The sequence below is a fragment of the Miscanthus floridulus genome, chromosome 13 (assembly GCF_019320115.1).
Source record: "Miscanthus floridulus cultivar M001 chromosome 13, ASM1932011v1, whole genome shotgun sequence".
Classification (NCBI taxonomy): Eukaryota; Viridiplantae; Streptophyta; class Magnoliopsida; order Poales; family Poaceae; genus Miscanthus; species Miscanthus floridulus.
In genome coordinates, this window is record NC_089592.1 from 63,872,296 (window position 1) to 63,887,562 (window position 15,267).

At 44.0% G+C, this 15,267-nt stretch overlaps 1 protein-coding gene across 1 annotated transcript; it reads left to right on the top strand.

The window, feature by feature from the left end:
* The first annotated feature begins 468 nt into the window (after positions 1–468).
* LOC136499920 (probable cytokinin riboside 5'-monophosphate phosphoribohydrolase LOGL3) lies at positions 469–13,085 on the top strand. The gene is made up of 7 exons (XM_066495406.1): positions 469–668; positions 4,214–4,311; positions 4,419–4,446; positions 12,144–12,243; positions 12,432–12,502; positions 12,585–12,728; positions 12,843–13,085. The coding sequence occupies exons 1-7, from the start codon at positions 561–563 to the stop codon at positions 13,083–13,085; spliced, it is 792 nt and encodes a 263-aa protein (XP_066351503.1). The 5' UTR covers positions 469–560.
* The last annotated feature ends 2,182 nt before the right edge of the window (positions 13,086–15,267 follow it).

Below are 15,267 nucleotides of genomic sequence, written 5' to 3' on the forward strand. Positions count from 1 at the left end.
CTGTGCGCTCAGATGCGCCGCAGAGTTGAGGGAGAGGAGAGGGAGGGAGGGAGGCTGACGGGTGAGTGGGCTAGGGTTTGATCTAGTATATATAGTGGAGTGTTGTTGTCGGGCTAAGATGGGCCGAACTGGATGTGAGTGGGCTTGGCCACTATTAACCGAGGCGGGCCTTCCGAAAATGAGGGTATTTTGGAGGCAGGCCTCTTAATAGATTTTAGGAGGCGCCTACGTAAATCGATTTTGCGAGACGGTTGATTATGATCACCTCAGTTAATAAAAATGTCCGCCTCGGTTAATCCAATGCATTAATCGAGGCGGTTTAAATGCTTACCCGTCTCCAAGTCCCATTCCTAAACGCCTCGCATAAGTTTTTGTGTAGTATTGTTATATTCTTGTGTGTGTGTGGAGTACATGCATGGCGTCAGGGGCTCAGGGCTATCTGCTGACCTCCCATTATTGTCCCATCCAGCTAATTAAAGCCTTATATAAGGCCCTGGTGTGGTAGTGCGCAGACTAGAGAGGCCACGGACCAAGACAGCCATTGTGTGGCGGCCAGGAAAATGGTGATGCAGTCCAGTAGGTTCAGGAGGATTTGCGTGTTCTGTGGCAGCAGCCAGGGCAAGAAGATGAGCTATCATGATGCCGCTATTGACCTCTCCAAGGAGTTGGTATGTACCACAAAGTGTGTATCTCGTGATCGTATATATATCTACTATCTAGCTAGCTATTGCATGGTTTCTTTGCTTGCCATGGTCTGCCATTCATTCAGGCCTTGTTTTGTTGCACATCTATTCACGTTAATCCACATGCGTTGAGGATGATTGAAGTAAAAATTAGTTTAAATTTCATTCCAATCTACTACAATATATGTGGATTGGGGTGGATACATGTGCATCAAACAAGGCGTCACATATGAAGTGCAACTGTATAAACTAGCTAGCTATTGCACTATAATATTCATACGCGCCAATGCGGGCCGGCTACTATATTTCCCTTTCCACCTCATTATGCGGTGCGGTAGAACAAAGCATGCATGGATTGACTTTTAGATCAGGGTAAGCTAACTATAAAAATAATAAGTAGTGTTGTTTCTCTTCAACTCGAGTATTTCTTTCTACATTCGACTTAACCTCAAAGGGACTAAAGTAAGTGTTCACTGGCTCACTACTGGTGTTATTTCGCGAGCTATTGCATACATCTACAATATTCTAGGGCTCATTTTTTAGAGTCGTCAGAAAAAAAAAACATTTCTATGAGAAGCTGCACAAAAAAAAGTAAGAATACGATTAAAATAAGCTAGTCTCATCGAATTTCTGCGGTTTAGTATAAATAGGTGGTGTGCAAAAAGCGTGGCCAGAAATAAAAACTTAAAAAATGTAATGTTTGGTATTTAGTTCTTAGCTTATTTTGCCATAAACAAATTATAAGTTGTACCAAATAGGCCCTATATTTATTGTAGAAAGCTAGTATGAAGCTACGCATATAAATAAGGGATGATGATAGCCGCGAAGATGACCAGGGTCACGACACTTACACAATGGAAGGTCGATAACAATATAAATTGTGAACAATATTACAGTCTTCCACTGGTTTTCCAGAATTATTTAGGACCTGTTTGGATCACTAAGCTAGTTATTATTGGTTGGGGCTAAAAAATAGCTCAAATTAACTATAGTTGGTTAGCTAGTTTGGTAATGCTTAATTCACGGCTTTTGACTAAAAAAATTAATCAATATATTAGAACTCCTGCTTGATGCGCTAGAGTTGATTTTTAGATAGCAAACATAGCCCATGTATGAAACATGCCCTTATTACGTTGGGTCCCGCGATCCAAATGCCAAAGGCCAGATTTGCCCCTAATTAATGAAGCTTTTTTTAAGGGAATTAATGAAAGCTAGCAGTATAGATTTCCCGTAGTGAGTTGTTGTGTTTTATTTAATTTTTCTCCTTCTGCAACACATAAGTAGTAGCTAAACATATTATTTTGGCATGCGCAATAGCGGTTAAACGTGTATTGTTGTATATGTGGGGCAGGTTTCGATCAGGACTCAGGTACATATATACCGATTCTACTTTACCTCGAGGACACTAAGGGCCCAATAATAATATACAGTGGGTGTATGTTCCGTTCGAACGGATCCACCTACGGAATGACTTGGACCGACTCGTCCTCGTCCACTTTCGCTCCGCTTCCCTCATCCTCATCTCCACTCTGTGCCTCTGCCTCCGCGTGCCCACTCTGCCGCTTGCTCCCTCATCCCCACCCCTGGCTCACTGTCGCGATGCGCTCGACGGACGCCACGCCCGTGCCAGCTCGCTGCCACCTCGCCTGCCCGCGCTCCCTCCCTCCCTCCCTCCACGACCTCCATTGCTACCCCGCGCTCCCCAGCTACCTGGCTCCCGCTCCCCACAGGAGACGAGGACGACGGCGGTGGCTCCGACGAGGTAGGTCGGTCCATAACTGGATCTAAGCCCTCCTTCTCCTCCTCCTCTGGATCTGAGGGACGCGGCGGTGGCTAGGGTTCCGGCGAGCTCTGGATTCTATTCCCTCCTCTCTCCGGCGAGCTCGAAGGTGATGGGGCCAGGAGCTGGAGCAGCCTGCACCTCGAACCCATCCCATTTGTTGTTTTTGTACGTCTTTTTGTTGTTTCTACGTGTTGCAATAGGATTTTTGCGATGTTGCAACAGATAATTTTCAAATGTTGCAATAAGGTGATTCATGTGTTGCAGAAAGGGAGTTCTAATGTTGAAATTGTTGCAATAGGGGATTTTAAGTGTTGAAATTACCTTTTTCAAATGTTGTAGCGATGAAAGGTGATTATTGAGTTGTTTCCATTTTTCCATGTGTTCATGGTTGATTTTGCGATGTTGCAGTACTACTGTTTGAGATGTTGCAGTACATACTTTTTGAATGTTGCAGTACATAATTTTTGATGTTGCAGTACATAATTTTCGTTGTTGCACTATATAGTTTTGCAATGTTGCAGTATTTTAATTCCAATGTTGCACTACATATTTTTGCGATGTTACACTTGAAGTGTTTCGTGCTCTTGGAACAAGGGTGCGGTGGGGAACGGGGACAGGAGCACGACCCTTCCCGTCGCTGAGGAGGCGTAGGCCGCCGGTCGCCGCGGAGGCCGCAGGGCACGTACGCGTGCGGGGAGGGAGGTCAGCGCGGTCCGCATCGTCCATCTCGTGCTCTCGTCGGTCATCACGGTCAAATCTGTCTGGGATAGGAACACAGTGGGGAACGGAGCACGGTGGGGGACAGGGGCGCGACACAAGGAGTACGATATGACCTGTGTTGTGTCTGGACGCCGCTAGGGGCCGGACGTCCGGGCGCTAGGAGTCGTTGATGATGGTCTGGCAGGCGGCCGGGGTGGTGACGATGTGATCCAGTGCTCTGTCTCCTGCGGCGGAGCTGGATAGGACGACGGACGGACGGTCGCTCTCGCTGGCTGCGTTGCCTACTATTCCCAAGCTGACTCTTTCACTGTTTCACATGCAACAGAGTTAGGACTGTGCGCTGGACGCCCTACGTACGTACTCGTTTGGCTGTCGGATCCGGATCATTTTCATTTCAACGATGGATGCACGTACGGCCAATGCGGTCGATCGTCTGTATCGACTGTCTTTGTCTACTGATGACTTGTACTACTGATTAGCAGCTGTCATATGCCATGCATGCATGGGATGACCTGCAGCGCCTCTACTCGCTCGCTGTTGCTGCTGGCCTGCTGCTAGCTAGCTCATGTCCTTGTGGTCCACCGTGCATCCACGCAGGAGTAGCCATGTGTTATATTGTGTGTGCGTCCGTGACACAGCTCTCTGCACGGTGGACCACAAGGACATGATCTCTTCGGACGCACGCAATACATGCATTGTCTCCACTTGAAAGGTTTCTTCCGTATTGAAGTCACAGTGCAAGCTACATACTATGAGTACTTGCTAAAAATGGACTCGATCAGCGCGCTCTGAGAGATGCAGATGTGTGCGTGCTGGCGGCACGTTAGCTGCAGGCAGGCTGCAGTGAGACTGAGAGCAAAGACAACCAGCGCGCGGTTATCGAGTGTTTTGCTACTGTTATCCACTAGTACAGTACAGTGCCCTAATATTTTTGTTTTTCGGTGCTGCTTGCCGAAAGCGGTTATTTATATATATAATATAATGGACTGTTTCGTTCCTGTTTTTCGGTGCTTGCATGCAACGACAGGTGTCCAGGGGCATTGATCTGGTGTATGGCGGCGGAAGCTTGGGCCTCATGGGGCTCGTATCGCATGCGGTCCACCGCGGCGGCAGGCGCGTCCTCGGGTACTCATCCGTTGATCCTGATCGATCCTCATGTCTCTAACCATTGAGCATCCTAGCTCGATCTATTATATTAATTTATATTCACATCTCCTTGTGTTGTGCTGCAGGGTCGTTCCGACAGCTCTCACTCCCGAGGTTGTATATGTACTCATCAGTCACATATATATTCATATTATAATGTTGTAGCGATACAATCATAACCACAAGATGGTGCTTCTGAATGTCACTCTACTAAAATGCGTGATCCCAACAATTTTCATTTTCGATCAAGTTTAACTAGATTTATACGAAAATATTACCAACATTTGTATATCCTATAATATGTTTATTATGAAAATATATTCCACTATTAATATGATGATAGCATCATAAATATTAGTATATCTTTGTATACATATTTGATCAAACTTATAAAAGTTTGACTCCTCGACGTGATGTGCAATTTTTTGGACGGAGGGAGTAGACAATCCGAAAATAATTATCTTTATAAATGAATTTTCAGAGGAGGGCCTTCTACTAAGCTAAGGTCGCCTCTAAAACAACCATTAACAAAGATATGCATCTTGAGTGTATCGTCTCTGTAAATTAATTAACAGAAGTGAGCTTCTGAAGATGCTCCCCTCTATAAATAGTTGTAAAAAAATCATAACTATCACATATAAAATTGGATGAAGATGAACTTTATATCAAAAAGTTAAAGATCAATGAGATCAACATCTTTATAGTAGACAAGTTTTTTATTTGAATTTATTTACAGTGTCAAATTTAGTTTCAAGTTCTCAAATTTTTTGAGATTCAAAATTAGAATTTTCTAACGACCTTGGATGTTGACAGGATCTAGACCAAAGTTATAGCCTGAATGCGATCTATAGCTTTGTAGTTTACAAGTTTGTTTATTTAAATTTTTTATGTATTTAAGTTTAAGATTTTAAAATTTAAATTTAGAATTCTCAGTTGACCTAGGATTTTGACATGTTCAATACCAAAGTTGTAGTTGTCGATGTGATCAACAACTTTGTAGTTGACAAGTTTGTGATTTGAAGTCGCTTGAAGCCTCAAATATTTATTTGAAGTTCTTAGGTTAGATTTTGACATTCAAATTTTCAAAGAATCTCGTATGGGACAAGTCATATACTAAAATTGTAATGCTGGATACAACCTAAAACTTTGTAGTTGAAACTTTTTTCATTTGAAGTCATTTAGCAATCAAACTACCCAATACAATATTAGCTAGGCCAAACTACCCAATACAATTTTAATAAGTGTTAATACAAAAGGACATCATTTAATTCAGTTAGAAGTGAGTGTGTAGTACAGTAATAACGAGAGGTTGCACAAGACTATACGTGATGGTATGTTTTATTTTTTGAAGATCATTTACAGAGATAGCTAGGTGTAAACGATCTATTAATAGAGACCATCTGTCCGCCTCTCAAAATGCTTTTGGTAGTAGTGTCAATCAAATGGTATTCTTTGTTATGAACGACGTATAGGAATATAAAGTAAAGAATCAAGCCACAGAGGAGACACACGGTTTAACGTGAAAAACCCCTCCGATGTGAAGGGGAAAAACCACGGGCACCAGCCAGCAACAATCTCACTATCTCAAGAGTTTTTTGGGTTACACGCCTATGGCGGCTTACAAGAGAATCAAGTCACCACGAAACCCTAGCAAGGGTGTATATACCGTACCGTATCGCAGGGGGCTCCGCCCCCCGCACCCCCCGAGCACAGGGGCGAGACTTGATGGGCCGGCTTCAGACTCCGCTACGCTCTGCCCCAAGCCTCCGGCGACGGGCCTCCGCTTCACTCCGTCAGAAGCCCAGCCTATATCCTAGAGTGAATTTGGAACAACTCCAACAAACTCCACCTTGAGACAAATTCATCTTGTATCATAAATCAACCCTTCATCCTGAACATAACAAAGATAGAAAACCACTGGTGCCCACAATAGTCTCTTGGACTATCCAATTAAACCAACTAAGCTTGAGCACAGCTCAAACTTAGCAACAGGAACAGGCTTTGTCATCATATCAGTAGGATTATCATGAGTACTAATCTTGCATACCTTCAGCTTACCTTCTTCAATCACATCACGCACAAAATGATACTTGATATCTATGTGCTTAGTTCTCTCATGGAACATCTGATCTTTAGTGAGGTAAATTGCACTTTGACTGTCACAGTGCAAACTTATGCCAGATTCAACTCCACAAAGCTCAGCGTACAAACCTTTCAGCCAAATTAATTCTTTGCACGCTTCACAAATAGCCATATATTCTGCTTCAGTAGTAGACAAAGCAACAACTCACTGTAAAGTAGCCCTCCAACTCACAGCACAACTGCCAACAGTAAACACATAACCTGTAAGTGATCTTTGCCTGTCCAGATCAGCAGCATAATCAGAATCCACATAGCCAATAAGACCCTTATCAGTTCTTCCAAACTTTAAACAGGAATCTGCTGTGCCTCTGAGGTACCTGAAAATCTACTGAACTGCCCTCCAATGTTCTTTGCCAGGATTAGACATATATCTACTAACAAGACTCATAGCATATGACAAATCTGGACGAGAGCAAACCATGGCATACATCAAAGACCCAACAGCACTAGAATAAGGAACCCTTGACATGTATTCAATCTCTGCATCTGTACTAGGACATTGAGCAGCTGACAACTTAAAGTGAGGTGCAATAGGGGTACTAACAGCCTTAGCATTTTGCATGTTGAAACGCTGAAGAACTTTCTTGATATAATTTTGTTGACTAAGAAATAGCAAACCAGATTTTCTGTCTCTACTAATTTCCATACCAAGAATTTTCTTAGCACTACCAAGATCTTTCATATCAAAACCACTACTCAATAGCTTCTTTAACTTAGTGATTTCAATCTTACTCTTGGCAGCAATCAGCATATCATCAACATATAACAGCAAATATATAGGTGATCCATTAACATGCTTGATGTAAACACAGCTATCATACTTAGATCTTTTAAAACTGTGTGCTAACATAAATGAATCAAACCTCTTGTTCCACTGACGAGGGGACTGTTTCAAACCATACAAGGATCTCTTCAACTTGCACACATATTTTTCCTTGCCAGGCACTATGAACCCTTCTGGTTGGTCCATGTATATGTCCTCCTCAAGCTCTCCATGCAAAAACGCAGTCTTCACATCTAACTGCTCAAGCTCAAGATCATGTGAAGCAACAATACTAAGGAAAGTACGAATTGAACTGTGTTTTACCACTGGAGAGAACACATCATTGTAGTCAACACCTGGAATTTGACTGTAGCCTTTAGCAACTAACCTTGCCTTATACTTTGGAGGCTCGCTTGGAGATAAACCCTCCTTTCTCTTGAAGATCCATTTGCAGCTGATGGTCTTCTTATTCTTAGGCAAAGGTATAATCTCCCATGTACTGTTCTTCTTAAGAGACTGCATCTCCTCATGCATAGCAGAAATCCAATTCTCAGTATCACCACAACGAATAGCTTCTTTATAGGTTGCTGGCTCATGAACATTCTCCACCTGTTCAGCACAACTCAAAGCATAGTAAGACAAATTACACTCTTCAATAAGACGCTTAGGAGGTGCAATTGTCCTTTTTGACTTGCGTTGAGCAATAGGTAAATCCTCCTCTAACTGCAAAATAGGAGGAGTTTGCTGAACATCATCATGAGCATCATCCTCAGCAACATCATTATCATGGTCACCATGCTCATCAACAGGCTCCACCTGCACACCTATATCATCATCAACATGCTCCACCTGCATGCGCATACGCTGCAGCTCTTTTTCTGGAACATGATCTGAGGGCAAACTGTCAGTAAACATCACAGATTCATTGAAAACAACACTCCTGCTCATAAAAGTCTTTCCTGTTTCAGGATTCCACAATTTATAGCCTTTGACTCCCGAACTATAACCAAGAAAAAGACACTTAACAGCTCTAGGCTCTAATTTTCCATTATCAACATGAGCATAAGCAGTGCATCCAAAAACTTTCAACTGTGAACAATCACCAAGGAAAAGACACTTATATGAGATGTGACTTTGGCACTACTACTCGGGAGGAGGAAGATGTTAGTTTGGAAGGTCAAGTAGTGCCTAGGAAGGATACCTTTCGATATTTAGGATCAATGCTACAGAGGGACGGGGATATTGATGAAGATGTTAGCCATAGAATCAAAGCAGGGTGGATGAAGTGGCGGCAAGCGTCTGGTGTCCTATGTGACAAAAGGGTACCACAGAAGCTAAAAGGCAAGTTTTATAGGACGGCGATTAGACCTGCTATGTTGTATGGTGCAGAATGTTGGCCTACAAAAAGACGACATATTCAACAGCTAAGTGTCGTGGAAATGCGTATGTTGCGTTGGATTTGCAGTCATACAAGAAGGGATCGAGTTCGGAACGATGATATACGTGAGAGATTAGGGGTAGCGCCAATTGAAGAAAAGCTTGTCCAACACCGATTGAGATGGTTTGGACATGTGCAACGGAGACCTCCAGATGCACCGGTGCGTAGTGGAATCCTAAGTCAGGATAGTAACGTGAAGAGAGGCAGAGGAAGACCGAAGTTGACTTGGGTAGAGGCAATAAAAGGAGACTTGAAAGGATGGAATATACCCAAAGACTTAGCCTTAGATAGGAGTGCTTGGAAGACAGCTATTCATGTGTCTGAACCTTGATTGCTTCTGTTGGGTTTCAACTCTAGCCTACCCCAACTTGCTTGGGACTTAAAGGCTTTGTTGTTGTTGTTGTTGTTGTTGTTGTTGTTGTTGTGAATAATCAGCAGGTGTACCAGACCATATCTCAATGGGAGTTCTTTTATTTAGTGGAATAGAAGGCGACCTGTTTATCAAGTAACAGGCAGTATTAGCAGCTTCAGCCCAAAAATGCTTGCTCATCCTGGCATTAGACAGCATGCAACGGGCCTTGGACATGATGGTTCTGTTCATGCGTTCGGCCACACCATTCTGTTGTGGAGGATGGGGTATGGTGTGATGCCTAACAATGCCTTCTGATCTACAATAATCATTAAATTCACGTGAATAAAATTCTCCACCATTATCAGTACGAAGCAATTTTACCTTCCTTTCAGTTTGCCTTTCTATCATTACTTTCCAGTCCTTAAAAGCAGCAAAAGTATCATCTTTCTGTTTCAGAAAATAAGGCCGAACCCTTCTAGAGTAATCATCAATAATTGTAAGCATGTAACGAGCACCACCAAGTGAGGACTTACGGGAAGGACCCCATAAATCAACATGAACATAATCAAGAGTACCTTTAGTGGTGTGAACAGAAGTGTTGAAATGTACCCTTTTATGCTTCCCGAAAATACAATGCTCATAAAACTTTATTTTACTCGAAGTGCAGCCATCCAGCAGGTTTCTCTTCATCAATTCTGCCATACCATGGTGGCTCATATGTCCCAAATGCATATGCCAAAGGTTAGTTTTACTAGGTTCATCATTAGTAACAGCAGCAACAGCGAAATCAGAACCAGGTAAAGTACACCCTCTAAGGACATATAACTTTGCAGAATTAAGATCACCTTTCAAGCAAACAAGAGAACCTTTTGATACCTTTAGAACGCCATCTGAACCGGAATATTTGTAACCTTCTGCATCAAGCGTGCTCAATGAGATAAGATTTCTGGACATCCCTGGTATATACCTGATGTTTTTCAGCGTGCGTGTCATGCCATCATCAGTCTTGATCTGAACTGATCCAATCCCCACAATGTCACACGGGTTATCATCTCCCATCCGCACAACATCCCCTTTCTACACAGGCTTATACGAGCTAAACCAATTTCTGTTAGTGCAAATATGAAATGAACATGCGGAATCGAGAATCCATTCATCATGACCAGCAACACAACCAGCAAATACTACCAGACAATCTCCAGAATCATCATCAGACGCAGCAGCAGCAACAGAGACCTTACCCGCCGACTTTTGTTTCCTCTTCTCCTTATTCTGTACTTTTCTGCAATCCTCAACATTATGATTTGTCAGCTTGCAATAAACACAGAACTTTTTATTACCATGCGGGTTGGACTTTGAACGGCCTCTCCTTTCGTAGTTCTTTCTACCATCATTGCCATCATTGGAGGATCTGTTTTCAGTTCTGCCTCTCACATGCAAAGCATCGCCCTTGGAGGACGACGTCCCGTCATTCTGCACCATGCCTCTCATCTTCTCCCTAGACTGGAGAGCCTCATAAACTTCCTTTAGGGTTAGTTCATCATGGCTCAAAAGTATGGTGTCACGAAAATTTGCATACGAATTTGGCAAAGAACATAGCAGTAAAAGACCTAAGTCCTCATCATCATACTTCACCTCCATCGACACTAGGTCGGCGACGATCTTCTTGAATTCAGCGATGTGGCTCATCACTAAATCCTCCTCCTTCATCTTCAGGGTGAACAGCTTCATCTTCATCTGCATCTTACTGGTTAGATCCTTGGACATACAGATCGATTCCAGTTTCAGCCATAGTTCTGCAGCAGTTTTCTCTTTCAGACACTCCTGCAAAATATCATTATGAAGATGCAACTGAATTAGGGCGAGCGCCTTCTGATCCTTGCGGATCTCTTCTGGAGTCCACTCGGCCTTCCTCTTTCCGAAACTATCCGGCGCCGCATCATAGTCATGAGTCTGCGCCAGAATCCCTCGCATCTTGACTTGCCATAGCGAGAACCGCGTGTCGTAGTTCAGCAGCGGAAGATCGAACTTCATCGACATCGTCATGAACCCTAACAGCAACCAAAGCTCCGGTACCACTTGTTATGAACGACATATAGGAATATGAAGTAAAGAATCAAGCCACAGAGGAGACACACGATTTAACGTGGAAAACCCCTCCGATGTGAAGGGAAAAAACCACGGGCACCAGCCAGCAACAATCTCACTATCTCAAGAGTTTTTTGGTTACACGCCTATGGCGGCTTACAAGAGAATCAAGTCACCACGAAACCCTAGCAAGGGTGTATATACCGTACCGTACCGCGGGGGGCTCCGCCCCCCGCACCCCCGAGCACAGGGGCGAGACCTGATGGGCCGGCTTCAGACTCCGCTACGCTCCGCCCCAAGCCTTCGGCGACGGGCCTCCGCTTCGCTCCGTCAGAAGCCCGGTCTATATCCTGGAGTGAATTTGGAACAACTCCAACATTCTTTTTATAACAAAATTAATCAAATGATCTTCTTTTTATAAGAGAATTTATAATTATCCTGAGATGAATTAATTGGCTAGTGGGCGTGCATGTCACTTGTCACCTAGCCAACCTGCTTCCACCTATTACAAAAATGGTAAGGTTTAAATCTCTTCCTCTAGTCGAGTTTTTTTTTGTAAGACTGAAATCGCAAGCAGTTTGAATCTTAAAATATGTGTGCTCCTTATATTTTGGGACATAGAGAGTAGGAACTTCTCTCTCTCTCTCCACAAAAGAATGCAATTCTCGTATTTCGAGAAGTAAAATAATTCAAATTTTGGCTGAAATTATATAAAAAAGTACAAACATTCATGATACAAAATAAATATTATTAGATTAATTATAGAATATATTTTTATAATAAATTTATTTAGAGACATAAATGCTAATAGTATTTACTATAAACTTGGTCAAACTTGAGCTAGATATTGACCAGCATGGATACCATAGTTGTATTCTTTTATGGAGAGGTGAAGTACTTGATAGTTAAATGTGAGATCCAATACTAATTTTATATAGTGAGATAATAAACCATTCTGTCACCTTGACAAGGACATGAGTATAAACGCTAGAACCCCCTTATGAAAATTTTAACGTCATTGTTGTCAGATAATTGGAGAGACAGTGGGAAAGGTGATGTTGGTAGAGGGTATCCACCAACGGAAAGCGGAGATGGCGAGGCAATCCGATGCCTTCATAGCGTTGCCTGGTGAGTAGTGGCACTGCTACTTGTGCTATGCGTCGGGTCTCTCTTTCAATGTTGACTCATGTGTTTCCATGCACTTTGCCACATGACAGCAGGCTAGGCCGGGCAATTGAATCATCACCGGTCATAGCTCTTTCCAATATTGTTCTCACTGTAAATGTGACTGTATCAGCTAAATTGTTATGATTCAGGAGGATATGGAACACTGGAAGAGCTATTTGAAGTGATCACATGGGCACAGTTAGGCATCCATCATAAGCCGGTAAATAATCAACAAGCTTCTATATATATGTGCACTGAAGCATGCCGCAGTGTCTCTAATTCACTGAGAACTCTTCATCAAGATTGGCCTGTTGAACGTTGATGGCTATTACAACACCCTGCTGGCATTCATCGACCAGGCCATGGAGGAAGGCTTCATCAGCCACATCGCCCGCCAAATCATTGTCCATGCGCCCAACGCACAAGAGCTCATTGAGAAACTTGAGGTACCTAATAGGCTAAAACACATTCAAAAGCAAGGCTTGCGATAATATGTATATATAGCCTTTAATTTGTTCAGAACTAACAACTCCTAGCTGCATCATATGATGTGAATGTAGGATTATGTCCCATACAGTGACATAGTTCCCGCTGGGCTCAACTGGAAGACGGAGATTGTGAATGATCCAGGTGATGACTCTGGAATCAGCATTGGCACAGATGAAATTTTGCTGCCTCTGGAGGAACCACTTTTATCTCCAATAAAAGAGAACAACCTTCCAACTGCAGATAAACCCACTGATGACTCAGGGACAGTCGGACAGGAGGAGACGTTAAACGTTATGCTGTGTCGTCCCAAGTAGGGAGCTCAGCATGTATTAGTAGTCTATAAAGGCCCTGAGATTACCTACAGCCCAAGTGCATCAAGGCCTCTAGAAGGTTCCTTTGTTCCAAAGCCCTGTTATATTGTTGTTTTCCAAACTACAGAGAGATTGAACAAGAGAGCACAATAATATGTATTGGGATTATCCTTGGCCCTTGGGCCTTCTTTTGTTCTTTCATTTCTACTCATGGAATGCCTAAGAAGTTAGGAATGGTGTTGAGTAGCTAAGTGTTTATACGTTTCCATGCACAATACTATGTATTGGGATTTGTATTCCCTTTTGTGGCTTGACCCTTTGTTGGTGTATGCTTTTCCTCTCAAAATGAATGGTGTGTTATATTCGCCCGTCTGAAAAAAAAATATGCATATCACATTGCTTGATTGCTTGTGAATAGTTAGGGTAACATCAAGAAACCTTAAAACTTAAAATTTCTCGTTATGATCTTGATTTTTCTATAGTAAAAATTGGCACATATCTAACTTTTCTAACATTAAGCCAAAATATCTGAGTTGCTCATCATAGCCCCAATAGAGATCCTGTGTGCAGATGTCCCACCCGGTAGGTTGGAACATACGACTTGACACCGGGATATCCTATTGGAATTATTAAGCATTTGTAGGAATATATTCCAAATATAAATCATGACTGAGGTAAAAAAATGCACTTTTCGAGTACTAAATAAATAAATTGTGCTACTCTTATAAATTAGCATACACATAAAAATATTACTGGATGGGATAAAATAAACCACAACAGAGAATTGAGGGGGACCAGTGCCGGGGGCACCATGGTGCTATTACTCAGGTCTATCCGAGTCTCGTTGATGTAGTCAAATATATATTTGATGCAGTGTGGAAGCTTGACGCAATCCAGCAACTTTGATGTACGACAATTCGTACTATGATAACCGAGTTGATCATTGCAGATGTCGTCGGTGTGGCTGGTGGAGGAGCCATGTTGTTGACGATGACTTTTGGGAGGCCTGGTCGAACCAATCAGTGACGAAAATGGCGGTAGGTATACAACGCGGCCGTTCGGCTTATCTTATATCCGGTTTTTCGATTTTTTTTTTCAGCCTTAACAGTATTTTTCTCTCATAATATTTCAGTCAAAATAGTGCATGAGTAGTCTTGTGGAGCACTTCTCGAAAATCTTATTCTCCCTCTCTTCCCATGCAGGATCACAAGAGCGAGAGGTTTCAAAGATCTCCTCTCTCCCAATTACCTTTGCAAAAAAAAAAAAATTACCTTTGCATTGGGATAGAATAGACTGGCGCTGGTGAGGCTCTGCTTCAACTGCTTAGCGAGCAACCATGTCAAGGCAGATTGCATCTTCCTGACAAGGTGCTTCAACTGTAGGTGCGAGGGGCACCGCGCCTTCGCATGCCCGCTTCCTGTGAGGCCTGTGGGTGCCAAGCGTGGGCGCTCGCCGTCGCGGTGCTGGGGGTCGTCGGGTCGCCCAGCGGCAGCCGGCTGCTAGGCGTCGGTGGGCTCAGGACGTCGCTGATGACACGCCCTCGGCGCGGTCTGCCTCCACGGGACGGTCGCCATCGGTTCTGCACGCTGTTGCGCCCCGCTGACTCCGCCTCCCAAACCTCCCCCGCCACCCCCGCCGCCTCTGTTGGGGTCTCCCGGCCCTGTGGTGGCTGGCGCGGCGGCTGCGGATCCTAAGGACGGCCACGCAGCGCGCCAGCGTCATATAGAGTTCGCCGTCGTCCCTCACTCGGCTGAGTTGCAGGCTGCTGAAGACGCGCTCGGCCTTGCGCTTGTCGTGGTTGTTGGCGGTACCAGGCCCCCGGTGTCGCTTGCCATGGTTGCCCGATTCCTCTTCGAGCGCTTCAGCATAGTGGCGGAAGATGCTGAGGTCCGTCGCCATGATCCAGAGGATTTTGTCATGTGGTTCAGGCGCCGCGAGGACAGGGACCGCGTCCTCGCTACTCCGCCAGGGGGGACCATGCTACCTTTGATCTGGCGGCCATGGCGGAGGACTTCAATGGCCAACGGAGGGTCGTTCAGGTTCAGGGTGCTGGTGGGGATGAGGTGCGTCCCCCTCCATGCATGGAATGCATTGGCAGCTTAGACCATCCTTGGCCCTGCTTGTGCAGACGTTGATGTCGTCCGTCCGAGCGACATCCCGGCGGATGATGACCGCGAATTCTTCG

Coding starts and splice junctions, on each gene's coding strand:
- LOC136499920 (XM_066495406.1), top strand. CDS start 561: ATGGTGATGCAGTCCAGTAGGTTCAGGAGGATTTGCGTGTTCTGTGGC. Junction 669..4,213: donor TTGACCTCTCCAAGGAGTTG/GTATGTACCACA, acceptor ATGCAACGACAG/GTGTCCAGGGGCATTGATCT. Junction 12,503..12,584: donor TAGGCATCCATCATAAGCCG/GTAAATAATCAA, acceptor CTCTTCATCAAG/ATTGGCCTGTTGAACGTTGA.